This window comes from Bos javanicus, chromosome 11, assembly GCF_032452875.1.
Source record: "Bos javanicus breed banteng chromosome 11, ARS-OSU_banteng_1.0, whole genome shotgun sequence".
NCBI lineage: Eukaryota > Metazoa > Chordata > Mammalia > Artiodactyla > Bovidae > Bos > Bos javanicus.
Window position 1 is genome coordinate 92,603,433 of NC_083878.1, and position 14,557 is coordinate 92,617,989.

The following is a 14,557-nucleotide window of genomic DNA, read 5'->3' on the forward strand; positions in this document are numbered from 1 at the left end:
ACTTTTCAATTATGTGATACTCTCCACCCTCCAAGTCATTCAATCAGCAATGATGTGTTGCTACTTACAGGGTGCCCTGGGGACTCAAAGATATCTTGTCCTTCATCCCTCACTTCCGGAAGCTTCCAAAGCAAGCTGGAGAGAAAAGGGCCCTGAGCCATTCATTGTAAACTCAGGTAAAGCCTCCAACCTACATTCCAATGAGGGAATTACCTCCTGAGCCCCAGAACTACACATCCATCTGCATCCAGAATATTCCCAACTTGGAGACCCCACACCCCTCACATTCAACATAACCAAACTCACTATCTGTGATCAGCAGACTAAGATAGTCCCAATGATACCACCTCCTGTATTCACACCCTTTTGTAAGCCCGTTTCCCTGAGAGTGGGCTGCACCTAATAATGTTTTTCTAACAAACAAAACAGGGCAGAAATTATGGGATATCATTTCAAATATGGAGAAGGGAATGGCACCCCACTCCAGTACTCTTGCCTGGAAAATCCCATGGGTGGAGGAGCCTGGTAGGCTGCAGTCCATGGGGTCGCTAAGAGTCGGACGTGACTGAGCGACTTCCCTTTCACTTTTCACTTTCATGCATTGGAGAAGGAAATGGCAACCCACTCCAGTGTTCTTGCCTGGAGAATACCAGGGACGGGGGAGCCTGGTGGGCTGCCATCTATGGGGTCGTACAGAGTCAGACACGACTGAAGTGACTTAGCTTAGCATTTCAAATATTAGGTTATATAAAAAGACTGTGGCTTGCATCTTGAGATGCATTCTCTTACTCTCTTGTTCCCTCAACACTAAGGGAAGCCAGCTTCCACGTTGTGAGCCGCTGGATGGAGAGGCTGAGATGGCCTCTGGAACTGATGTCCCAGCCGATAGCAAGGGGGACGTGAGGCCTGCCAATAGCCATGTGAGTGAGCTGGGGAGGGGATCTTTCCCCTGTAGCCTCAAGATGACTGCAGTCCTAGACAATATGTTAACTGTAGCCTGTGAGGGACTTTGAGCCAGCAGCAGTCAGCCAGAAATCTCTCCTTCCTTCACATCTAGCTGTTCACAGGCTCTGTACATTCTACCTCCAAAACAGCTTTCTAGACCTGGCCCAATCTCCCTGTTCTTAGCCTAGATCAAACCCACACCATCTTTCACCTGGACTACTTTAATACCTTCCCCCATTCATTTCCCTGCTCTCAAAATCACCTCGCACAAAGGGCTACCAGAGTAATTTTTCTAAAATGCAAATAAAATGTTAGGACCCCCTCCACCTAAAATCCTGGCTTACAGGAGGAAGCCCAAGTTCCAGAGCATGTCCAATAAGTTCTTCTATGACCAGCATCTCTGTCAAACTCTAGCTTTATTTCCTCCAACTCAACGCTGCATGTCTTGGGCTCTAATTGTGCTGAACTGTTAGTAATTCTGGGCTTCCCAAGTGGTGAAGAATCTGTCTGCCAACGCAGGAGACCCGAGTTCAATCCCTGGGTCGGGAAGATGCCCTGGAGAAGGAAATGGTAACCCACTCCAGTATTCTTACCTGGGAAATCCCTTGACAAAGGAGCTTGGCAGGTACAGTTCACAGGATTGCGAAAGAGCTGGACGTGACTTAGCAACTAAACAACATTAGTCGTTCTAGAATGCTTTCCTACTCTCTGCTGTCTTCTACTTGGAAGACAACTTTATTTATCAAATATTTATTGAGCAGCACTACGTAGTATTCCAGCCACTGGGGATAAAGCAGTGAAGAAGACAAGGTTCATTTTAACTCCCGCCCTCTTGGAGCTTACATTCTAGAAGAGAGACCACAAGCAAGTAAATACCTACGACCAGGTAAGAACACAGAGTGTGTGCAGTGGATGGAGGGAAGGGCTTGGTGGTCAGGAAAGGCCTGGGATTTGTGAGATTTGTCATCCTGCTGTCTTCTGGTTTGCACTGTTTCTGATGAAAGGTTTTCAATTATCCTTCATTCCTCTGAACATAATGTGTCTTTTCTCTCTAGCTGCTTTTAAGATTTTCTTATTGTCACTGATCTGACTTTGATAAGCTTTGGTGTGTGTGTGTACACATTATTGTATGTGTGGCCATTTCTTCAAATATTTTTCTGTATCTTCCTTGTCTCCTCTGCTCAGGAAACTCCAATTACACAGATGTTAGACCATCTGATATTGTACCATAGGTAACTGAGGGTCTGTTCACTTATTTTTCCTGTCACTTTCCTCTCTGTGTTTCATTTTGAATAAATTCTATTGTTATGTCTTCAAGTTTGTTGATCATTTCTTCTACAGTATCTAATTTGCTGTTAATCCTAATCCAGTGAAATTTTCAATATAGATATTGCGTTTTCTTCCATTTGGTTCCTAGAAGTTCCATTTGGTTCTTTTTCATAGCTTCATTTCTCTCTACAGTAAACTATTTTCCTTTAAACTTTTGTACACAGTTGTAGTAGCTGTTTTAACATCCTTTTTCTATCAGTTTCATTATTTCTAATATTTATGGGACTGTTCCTATTGATTTTCCCCCTAGGTATAGGTTACCTTTTCTTGCCTTGGGGAATATCTAGTGGCTTTTTATTGGATACTGGACATTTAATGCTCAGTATCTGGATTTGTCTTCTTTTTAAAAAGTGTGAAGTTTTTAGGCCAGACCACCTTACCCGCCTCCTGAGAAACCTGTATGCAGGTCAAGAAGCAACAGCGGGAACCAGACATGGACCAACAGACTGGTTCCAAATTGGGAAAGGAATGTGTCAAGGCTGTATATCGTCACCCTGCTTATTTAACTTATATGCATAGTACATCGTGTGAAATGCCAGGCTGGATGAAGCACAAGCTGGAATCAAGATTGCTGGGAGAAATATCAATAACATCTCAGATATGCAGATGACACCACTCTTATGGCAGAAAGCAAAGAAGAACTAAAGAGCCTCTTGATGAAAGTGAAAGAGGAGAGTGAAAAAGTTGGCTTAAAACTCAACATTCACAAAACTAAGATCCTGGCATCTGGTCCCATCACTTCATGGCAAATAGATGGAGAAACAGTTGAAACAGTGACAGACTTTATTTTCTTGGGCTCCAAAATCACTGCAGATAGTGACTGCAGCCATGAAATTAAAAGATGCTTGCTCCTTGGGAGAAAAGCTATGACCAACCTAGGCAGCATATTAAAAAGCAGAGACATTACTTTGCCGACAAAGGTCCATCTAGTCAAAGTGATGGTTTTTCCAGTAGTCATGTATGGATGTGAGAACTGGACCATAAAGAAAGCTGAGTACCAAAGAACTGATGCTTTTGAACTGCAGTGTTGGAGAAGACTCTTAAGAATTCCTTGGACTGCAAGGAATCAAACCAGTCAAACCTAAAGGAAATCAGTCCTGAATATTCATTGGAAGGACTGATGCTAAAGCTGAAACTCTAATACTTTGGCCACCTGATGTGAAGAATTGACTCATTTGAAAAGACCCTGATGCTGGGAAAGATCGAAGGCAGGAGGAGAAGGGGACAACAGAGGATGAGATGGTTGGATGACATCACCAACTCAATGAACATGAGTCTGACTAAGCTCTGGGAGTTGGTGATGGACAGGGAAGCCTGGCATGCTGCAGTCCAGGGGGTCACAAAGAGTCTGACACAACTGAGCGACTGAACTGAACTGAAATTTTTAGGTACTCAGTTATTTACAGATTATGCTGATACCTTCCAGGCCTATTATTTAAGCTTTACTAGGAACCTGGAAGGCTGCTGTCTATGGGGTCGCACAGAGTCGGACACGACTAAAGTGACTTAGCAGCAGCAGCAGCAGCAGATTGAGTCTAGAGTAACTTTCATCCCAGGGAAGATTCAATCCATTAGGACAGAACTTCTCTGCAGTCTCCCTTGAATGTGTCCAGTAACCACCAAGCACTCTCCACACTGACTCTTTGGAGCTTGGACATCTCCCTGCTCTGTGTGAGCTCTGGTTCATCTTCTCAGTTCCCTGGTCATTCTTGCCCAACTCTATGGATTAACCCTCTACATATGAATAGCCCAGCACTCAGCAAAGGTGTACAGGGATTCCCATGCAGGTTCCTGTAGCTCTTTTCCTGCTTGGGTCCTTCCTTTAAAGAATTCTGCCCACAGAATTCCAGCCACCTTGGCATCACTAAAATGCTTATCTCCATCTCCTCAACTCACTGAGGTCACAGGACTCTGTTTAGGTGCACCCTCACCCCCGCCCGTGTCTTAGAGAGTGCCCCCAGACAGAAAGCTGAGGCAACCGTAGACACATCTCGGCTTTTGTTTCCCACTTTCCTTTGGGATTATGATGCCGAGCTGTCTGTGGTACAAAATCTGAAAACACTTCTTTCGTGTATTTTGTCTGGTATTCTAGTTGTTTTCAAAAGAAGGTTAAGTCCAGTCTTTGTTACTCCATCACGACCAGAAGCCAAAGACTCAGGAGGTGATGTATGAACAGGGACTGAGTGAAGTGAGCAAATAAGTCATTTGAAGAGCTGAAGAAGAGCGTCCCAAGCAGAAGGAACGGCAAGAACACAGGCCACTTCTGATGAACAGCAAGGAGTGAGAGGGAGGGAGACAGGAGATGAGGTCAGACAGAATGGCAAGGGATAGATCATGTAGCATCTTGCAAGCCATGGTAAGGAGCCAGGATTTTAAGTGCAATGAGAAAGCCATTGGAGACTTTACACGGGGAAGTAATTTAATCTGACATGTTTTAAAAGAATCACTTTAGCTACAGTGAGAAAAATAGGCTACAAGCAGCAAGGGTGGGAAAACGAACATCAATTAGGAGGCAATTGCAGTGATACAAGTACAAGATGACGGCTGTCTGGACTGGGATGGAGGCAGCGGTGTTGGTTAGAAGTGGTCACACTGGGATTTCCCTGGTGGTCCGGTGGTTAAGACTCCGCACTTCCAACGCAGGGGGTGCAGACAAGCTGCCTTGTCTGTGTTCTCCCATAATCCTGCACATGTCCCTCCATGGTGCTCACGACTCCCACGTGGCAGTGCTCCCCAGCACACCGCGCACCTCTTAGGAGCAGGACTGCAACCTCGCCCATACCACACGCCCACAGCTAGCTCAGGGCTTGTGTCAGTGGGCAGCCAGCATATGTGTCTTAAAGAAGGAAAAAAAAAAAAAGCTTACATGTCAAAAGTAGTCAAGGAAGGCTTTATGGAAAAGGTGGGATTCAAGCTGTACTTTGCCAGCACTAGATTTTACAAGAGAGGGAGAAGATGAGAGAGCGTGGCAGAAGAGAGAGCGTGGCAGAAGGGGCCAAGCCAGGAGAGAACAAAAGGGCAGAAGTGGGGAAACATGGAGGATGTCCAGGAGACAGGAGTCAGCTGTGTTTGGCAGACTCGCATGGATCTGGGAGGAACAGGGAAGCGAGGCTGGGGCCAGGCTGGGAGGCAGCAGGGGTCAGGACCTGTTTCTCAAACTGTGCTCCTTGGAACACCAGTGTTCCATTAAGTTGGAAATGTGACTTGCTTCCTGGTTTCCCCCTAAGTTCAAGGCACTTCTTCGTAGACTAGTTTGAGAACAACTGTCGTGACCGATAGCAAACGATATGACCTTATTTATTAAGTGATTGCCTGCTGGGTACTCTTCAACACAGTTTTCTCTCACTCAGTCTCACAACAACTCTGTGAGGCAGGGACCAATATTCTATTTGCAGATAAGGAAACTGAGTCAGAGAAAGGTTAGCTTGCCAAGCTCTCCAGCTGGAGCTGCTGGAAGCAGGAGCTGGGGTTAGCTCAAATCCAGGGCATCTGAGAACTAAACTCAAGCCCATGTGTGAGCGCTGGGCTGTTCCTTCCCCTCCTTCCTGTGGGGTGTTTGGGGCTGATGGTGGGGGAGATCAGAAGAGCAAAGAAGGGAGAGAAGAAGCACCTTAGCACTCACGGAAGGTGCCTCTTCCAGACACTGAAGGGAAAGGATCACAGCCAAGGAGAGAAGTGGACCCAGAGCGAGAGGACGACAGAAACCCAGCTGCAGAACTGAGATAGAAAAGTTCACGAGAGCTGAACTCTGCTGGAAAGCTCTCCGCTGAGTGTGCCTTTCTGCCACATGAATCGTCTACACCCAGACGGGCCTGACTCTCTGAGCCGGGGTCACAGAGCTGCCCTCCAGAAGGCTGACAGGGGGAAATGTTGCTGAGGGCTGTCTGGGCAATGACAGGGGGACAGACCAGAATGACAGGGCAGCCATGTTCCTAGGCAACAGATTACAGGAAACCTGCCCACAGCCCAGCCACGCCAGCCCCTGCTCCGGGCCATCACAGTTTCCCAAGTAGTTATTGTGGCTGTGATTGGAAAGGGGTCACAGTCACATGTTTAGGATAAATGTAATTTTGTTGGCTTAGAGTGTATGTTCTGGAATGCTGCAGTCTGGGCCAGGCCTGGCTACAAGCAAAAGGGGCGTCCATGACAAAGAAAAAATGCATTATATATGCACAAAACATTATAGTTTGCAAAGCCCTTTATCATCTTGATCTCATGTGAGTTGGACGACAACCCTGTGATGTAGGTGAGGAAACAGAGGCACAGAAAAGTCAAGCGGCTTATAGAACGTCACACGGCAAGTCCATGTCAGAACCATGTGCTGTCCCCAAATCTTTGGGTTCCAAGTTAGTTCAGGTGTTTGAGACCTAAACTAACAAGTGTTTCAACAAGTGATAAGGATAAAGAAAGCAAGAGAGGACTCCAAGGAGAACAAAACACTGTTTTCTCAATCACTGTGAATCTGAAATGTACTTGAAAACAGATTTCAAGTATCTAATGCTTTGTGGGCTTCCCTGGTGGCTCAGTCGGTAACAAACCCTCATGCAGTTCAGGAGATGTGGGTTCGATCCCTGGATCGGGAAGATCCCCTGGAGAAGGAAATGGCAATCCACCCCAGTATTCTTGCCTGGAGAATCCCATGGACAGAGGAGCCTGATGGGCTACAGTCCCTGGGGTTGTAAGAGTTGGACACGACTGAGCAACTAAACCACCACGTGCTTTATACCACATCAAAGGATTTCACCCTCATTACTTCACACTGCTCCCAAGATGGCAGGTAAGGAGGTGAGTATAGGTGATTCACAGAGAAAGAAACAGAGGCTCGGGGTGTTGAGGAAACGTGCCCACGGGACCCCCAGCCGCGAAGAGGATGAACTCCTCCTGGAGGGTTGCTTCCGGCCCTGTGCTCCTCTCCCGACCCCAGGCCTGGCAGCACTCAGCGTGGTCGAGCAATGGAAAACGCTTACGGGCCTGTGGTTCATGTGCCAGCTGTGCTCTGTCCAAACCAGCGGCTCCCTCTCTGTCTGCCCTGCAGCTGGGGCCCTGGTTCCAGCCCATGGCCTCCCCATGCCACTGGTCCACAGCAAAACAGGCAGAAAAACCACGGCCTGGCCCTCCACCCTGCACCCTCGCTGTGCCAGGGCTCTGCGGCTTGGCCATGCACGAGGGCCCACATGACGCTCCTGGAATAGCTGTCACTGTCGAACAGATGTGACCACGCAGTCCCCTGGGATGACCCCTGGATGCCTCCACGTTGCAACTCTCTCCTTCGCCCTCACCTTCCTGTGGCTCAAGCCAGGATTTGTTTTCTCTGGTCCTGCCTCTAAGTTGTGCCCACCTCCCCTTTCTAATGCCCTAAGCCTGATGGCTGAGCTGGACATCCTGCCTGGGGTCCAAGTGCCTAAGGACAGATTTTGGATGACAATTACCCCCACCACCACGACCCCCAACCCCACCCCCCAAACTGACCACTGCCTGAATGCCCCGTCAAAGGCTTCCACCGGCCTTCCCAGAAAGCCCGCTGACTGGTGCCCACTACTAGGGTAGCCTCTCTGGATCTGGGGCTGTATCCTGGGGTCAGCCTCCTCTCCTGCTGCCGAACGAGCATCCTCTCCGTCAGAAATGCCGCCCCGCTGCCTCCCCCTCCCCCTTCCTGTTCCACGCTACCTGCGTCTCTCCTGCCACAGCCTTTAAAGGACTAGAAACAACTCAAACGTTCAATGATAGAAGAACCGATGAACAAAGCGTGCGTATTTACAACGGGATGTACAACCGTGCAAATGAAAGCGAACCAACGACCTACCTCCACGTAGAGCCGAAAAGAGAGTGGCAGAAGACTATGTGCGTGATTGCAGTGTTTTTATGATGCTCGGAAACAAGCAAAACCATATATTCCTCAGGGATATATTCGCATATAATAAAAGGTTTTTTTTTAAGCAAGGAAATGATAACGAGAACATTCGGGATGATGGTTACCTCGGGGTGAGGAACGGGATCAGGGAGCAGCACTATAATTGGGGACCTTGGGTTGGGAGGTAGGCTGGAGATGATGGTTTCGTGCTTCTGCTTCATAGGTTACACACATGTTCCACGTATTCTTTCTTATATACTAACCGCTTCAAGATTAGATCATGGGGGTCCCAGAGGTGGTGTTTCGTATCATCTGCTCCCTACTCCAATTTATCTGCAGGAAACTGTGTCCCCACCAAGCACCTAGACTCCAGGTCTCCCCCCACCACCTTCATGGCCAAATGACCTGGAAGGATGCACCACCCCCGTGTCCATCTCCTCCCTGCCCACTGGCTGACCCAGTGCTCCACACATCACCCTGTCCCTTACTGAATGGCGGTGCCCAAGGGGGTCTTCTCTGGCCTCTGCTCACCCTGCAGCGTCTCACGGCCCCATGACCATCTGAACACTGATGCTCCCCATCTCTGTCCCGCCCAGCCCTCCCGCTCCTGTACTCCAGGATCAGATGCCCAATGTCCACCTAACCTCCCCACTTGGATGTCACACAGGCCCTTCAGAGGCATGTTCAAGTCCAACTCCTGACTCCTGCCCACAAGTCTGGCCCCCTTCCGGCGGCTTCTCTTCATCCATCCAAGCACCTAAGCCAGCCAGGAGTTGGTCTGGGTTCCCTGCATCTTCCCTGCCACTGTCTCTCCACTGTCCCCCAGCCCCAGCCAATCACCAAGTCTGGTTGTTTGACCCCTTTCATAGTTCTCACATGGGCTTCCTGCAAAGCTCAGTCAGTAAAGAATCTGCCTGCAATGCAGGAGACCCGGGTTCAATTCCTAGGTTGGGAAGATCCCCTGGAGAAGGAAAGGGCAACCCACTCCAGCATTCTTGCCTGGAGAATCCCACGGACAGAGGAGCCTGGCGGACTGCAGTCTGTGGGGTTGCAAGAGTCAGACATGACTGAGCGACTATACCACCACCACCACCATGGTTCTCACATCTGTTCTTTCCAACACCACCAAGCCCTTCACAACCCAAGCTGGCATCCTCTCTTGGTCATAGGAAAGCACTCAGCTTACCAGTTCTCCCCACAACCCTGCTCCTAGCCTCCCCTCAATCTGGTCTTCACCCTGTGGCCAGTTTGATCCTTGTCACATGCAAACCTGAGTGCATCTGTGTCCGTTGGGCACCCTCCCGTGGACCCCATTGCCCTCAGCTTTCCATGACTTACCCCACCGACCTCTCCCACCTCAACTTCCTCATCTCCCTCCATGTCTCTGCTTCAAACCCCACCCTCCATCCAGACTCACATCTGGGGCTGCAAGCATGTCCCCCCCAGGATGCTTTGTCTCCCCAGCCCTCTCCAGTCTAGCCTGCTCCATCTAACTCTTACTCCAGGTCCTAGTTTAACTGCTGCTACTTCTGGGAAGTCTTCCCAGACCACCCTTGTTCCCACTCAGAAAATGTTAGATGGCCCCACAATCTCACAGCACCTGGTATGTTTCCTGGTGTGTTTCCTCTATTCCAGCACTCGTGACACTTCATACTAATGGCTTTTTTTCCGTTTTCTGGCCATTCTACACAGCATGTTGGATCCTAGTTCCCCCACCGGGTAGTGAACCCAGGCCCCGTGCACTGGAAGTGTGGAGTCCTAACCACTGGACCACCAGGGAAGTCCCTATACAAATTGCTCTTTAACTTATTCATCTCCCACAAGAGCACAGATTCTCTGCATCAGCCAGCAGGGACCTGACTTCCTGTCTCACTAGTACCTCGAACAGTGCCTGGCCCCTGCTAAGCAGCTGGTGAAAACTACAGGAAGAAAGAATGAACGGGAGGCACTGGGGCTTTCCATACTGCTCATTTGACTCTTACAAGCATCCTTTAAGGGAGGTTTACTCTTAGTCTCATTTTACAGGTGAGAAAATGGAAGTAACTTGCCCCAAGTCACACAGCCAGCGAATAGAAAGCAGAACGTTGGACCCTGCTTTCACACCAAAGCCCATTCGGGCAACCATCCCTCCACCCCTCTGACCACCCCGCCCCCATCCCTCACCCCACAGGAGACCAGGGAGAGCCCGGTCAAGGCCAAGAACCGGCTGGGAACTGGCGCTGGTTACCTGGAAGCAGGTGGGGCCCGGCCTCCCCGCGGGTATATCTGACTGGTAGAACACTTTGAGTTCTGGAGTCAGGGCAATGACGGTCTTGATCACCAAGGAGATGATATCGGACCAGACCTTCTTGATGTCAACACCCTTGGAGGACAACCTACAGAGAATGCTAGAAAAAGTCCTTTTGCTGCCCGTGCTAGTACTGTCCGAATGGACGAAGTTCCCACTGTGGACGTTCAGGGAGTAGTTGGTCAAATGCATGAAGATGTGGTGCAGGTTTTTGGGGTTGGGCTCCTGGTACGGCTCCGTACAAAACCGAGAGAGTCCGTCCTTGGCTATGTAGATCTCTAAGGGCTCTAGAGACTTTAGCAGGACGTACAGACGGATGTCGAACTTGAGTTTGTCGATGAGGAGGGGCTTGCAGATGTACTCCTGGACCACCGCCGGCCTGCTCTGGAGCGTCCCTGACAGGCGGATGTCACTGGGGTCTTTGATGAGGTAGATTCCGTCACCCTGACAACCACTGTCAGGTTTCACAATAAAAGTGGGCTTCCAGGAGGGGTCCCCATCTTTCACCATTCGAACCTGGAGGGAGAAAAAGGACGGTTAGCACCATATTCCTGTCCCCTCTGGTCCCCGAGACACAGCAGGACCTTGGCAAATGGTGAATGAGTGCAGAATGACCCCACCTATGTAAGGACTCACTCAGCACCTGCCAGACGTAACTCTGTGCCAGGCACTGAGACAGTGACCCCCAAATGGCCCCCGATCTTGTTCCTTTCAATGCGGCCAGTTTGCAATCATGAGACCGGGGTTCCAACCCCAGGTATTGGCTGGTTATTAGCTATCACCCTGCGCAAGTCCTGATAGCTCAGTTGGTAAAGAATCCACCTGCAATGCAGGGGACCTGGGTTCGATCCCTGGGTTGGGAGGATCTGCTAGAGAAGGGATAGGCTACCCATTCCAGTATTCTCGGGCTTCCCTAGTGGCTCAGCTAGTAAAGAACCCACCTGAAATGCAGGGGACCTGGGTTCGATCCCTAGGTTGGGAGGATCTGCTGGAGAAGGGATAGGCTACCCATTACAGTATTCTGGCCTGGAGAATTCCATGGACTGTATAGTCCATGAGGTCGCAAAGAGTCAGACGTGACTGAGTGACCTTCACTTCACTTATGTGTGGGGACTATTTGAGGCACTTTACAGAAGTTATTTCATCCAGCCCTCGCAGAACATATGGTTGTTCCCTTTTCGTAATATAGGAAACAGGGAACGCAGGCCTGGAAGTCAGACTGTCTGGGCTCAGATCCCCGCCCTGCTACTTCCTGTGTGACCCCATGCAAGTTACATAAATTATCTGTGTCTTTTCCGTCTGTAAAATAGGAGCAAGATTGTTCTGAGGATTAAATGAGAACACATGCAAAAGCTGAAGCCCACTGAAGCTGACACATAAAAGGCAGCCATAAAGCCTGGGTGTTGCTGGTTGTGTTTGTTTGTTTGTTTGTTTGTTTGTTTTTGAAACTTTATAAGAAACTCCAAAGTCTTTATTTAAAGCGATTATAGTGTTGCTGTTTTTTTTTAAAGATGAAGTAACTTTCTGGCAGACTGAGGGGCAGAACCGGGATTGAAACCAGATCCAGGGCTCTGAGGTGTGTGCACCGTCCTCTGTACTTCCACGTCTCAGTCTCCTCGTTCTAAAAACGGGGATATAAAACCTTCCCCCTCCCCGGATCACTGTAAAGAGGAAATAAACTGAAATGTGCACAGGGCGGAACGCGCCACTACAGCGAGCTCGCGCACGGGAACCATTGGTTTCAGCTTCTGTGTCTCTCATTAGGTTCATCTGGTAGACTCACTCAATCCTTTGATCTGTTGAGACCTTTTGAAACTAGATTCCGTCATCCTAAGATGTGCTCTCCTCCCAGCTCCAGGTCAGCAGGACACCCACATAATTACCTGGGGCGCTTGACCGGCTCAGACACTCAGCCTGACTCTGCACCACTCACACACACCCAGTTTCCCCCAGACACTTGTCTGATCCTTGAGAGGTTTTCTCTAGGGCAGGGGAGCTGGAGGAAATTTAAAGGTGGATCTGGTTTTCCCTTGTTGCTGTTGTTTTTAAGTTTTTAATGCCTAAAAAAAAATTTTTTTTTTTAATGTGGACCAATTTTAGTCTTTATTGAAATTGTCACACTATTGCCTCTGGGTTTTTATTTATTTGTGGCTTTGCTGGGTCTTCGTTGCTGCACGGGCTTTTCTCTAGTTGTGGTGATCGGGGGCTACTCTGTTGAAGTGTGGGCTTCTCACTGTGGTGGCTTCTCTCGCTGTGGAGCACTGGCTCGAGCATGAGGGCTTCAGTAGTTGCTGTGTGTGGGCTCAGCAGTCGTGGTTCTTGGGCTCTAGAGCACAAAGTCAGAAGTTGTGGCGCACGGGCTTAGTTGTTCTGAGGTATGTGGAATTTCAATCCCGGATCAGGGATTGAACCCATGTCACCTGCATTGGCAGGCGGATGCTTTACCACTGAGCTACCAGGTAAGCCCCCTTCCTCTATTTTATCCTTTGGTTTTTTTTTTTTTTTTTAGCTGCAAGGCATGTGGGATCTGCATTCCCTGATCAGGAATTGAACTGGTATCCCCTGCATTGGAAGGCGAAGTCTTAACCACTGGACCACCAGAGAAGCCCCTTACTCTCTGCAGCTTCTGCCTTGAAAGAGCCCAAGAGAGAGCTTTCCTTCCTTGCTGAACCTTAACAGAGCTGAGCCGGCGTGCCCCAGCGCTGGACTTGCCTGGCCGCACACCTTTGCTGCGTAAGCCCAACCCAGGACATCTGTGCTCTGGGTTTTACTTATCTCTCTGACCAGCCTATATTTCTAAGTGAAGCTTTTGCCAATTCCTTGGGCGCTATCAGTTACCCCGGGCTTGTAAAAGATCGTTAACAATGGAGGAAACACTTAAAGCCTTAATAATGGTCCACATCCATTGTTTCCCCTCGTCAGCAGGATTCGAGGATAGAACTTCACAGGAGATCAATGCTGGCCTCCCAGGGCCCTCCACCTAGCCTCCCTCGCAACAGTGACCTTGACGCTTATGTAGTTATTTAATATTCATCTGAAGCATTCATACGTTTGGCCCTTTACAGTAAATATAAGCGTACGGGAGAAATGGCAGTTATGGATCAAGAAGTGAAAAATGTCAGGTTTGCACTGATGGGTAATTTTTCCCTCTGGAAAGCTTTTGCTATGCTGAAGATACTAACAGTTCAATATATTATTGGCCACAATATTTTCTCCTTTGAATTCACTGTATATGCCTTAAATAAATTAAACTACATGGTCAATAGTCTCTGTCATTCACTGCATTACTGAATATTTCTTCTGCTCTTTGCCAGGGTAGTACCATACAAATCAAGATTATTAATACCAACAGGATCATGGAACCTTTAGAACTGGAACGATCCTCGGAGATCAATGGCACACAATCCTCTCATAATTCAAACGGAGCAGTGGAGGCTCAGAGAGGTGACATGAGTGGCCTTCGGTCCCCTAACTGGCTATGGGGACGGTTAGGATGAGAACTGGGGTACCCCAGGTGGTGCAAGTGCTAAAGAACACCCCAGCCAATGCAGAAGAACTAAGAGACGCGGGTTCTATTCCTGGGTCGGAAAGATCCCCTGGAGTAGGAAATGGCAACCCACTCCAGTATTCTTGCCTGCAGAATCCCATGGACAGAGAAGCCTGGCGGGATGCAATCCATGGGGTCACACAGAGTCGGATACCACTGATGCCACTTAGCACACACACACGGGATGAGAACTGAAGCCTTCTGACCTCACAGCAAGTTCTCTGTGCCGTCTTTATCTCTGACAAAATAAAAAACGTCTCTTTTTCCCTGAATGCTATTGGAAAGATTCTCTTAATACGGCCACACACTGAAGAGTTTGGCCTCTGAGCTTGTCCTTCTTGGAACTGTCATCATAGATCCTGAGTTTGCCAGGCCTGCCTCAGTTCCAGATCTTCTGTCTGGGCTCCTGGCTTGCTCCAGTATAGGCACTATTTATGGGAAAGCTTCATAGCTGTTCTGAATGTCATTCCCCAAGCCACCAGACCCCTTCAGTAACTTCTATTTTAAAAAGAGAAAAAAATTCTAGAAGTCACATTCACTTTCCTCAGAGGTTTTACTCAAAGGTGACCTCTTCCCCCCAGTTATTAAAGTTATTAAA

At 48.8% G+C, this 14,557-nt stretch overlaps 1 protein-coding gene across 3 annotated transcripts in view; it reads right to left on the reverse strand.

The window, feature by feature from the left end:
• The window catches only part of TTLL11 (tubulin tyrosine ligase like 11), a 268,751-nt gene that overhangs the window by 159,216 nt on the left and 94,978 nt on the right, over positions 1-14,557 (reverse strand). For all 3 annotated transcript variants that reach the window (XM_061433419.1, XM_061433418.1, XM_061433420.1), the window contains exon 4: positions 10,353-10,928. In XM_061433419.1, coding sequence (XP_061289403.1) covers positions 10,353-10,928 — 576 coding nt within the window. The remainder of the gene's footprint in view (positions 1-10,352; positions 10,929-14,557) is intronic.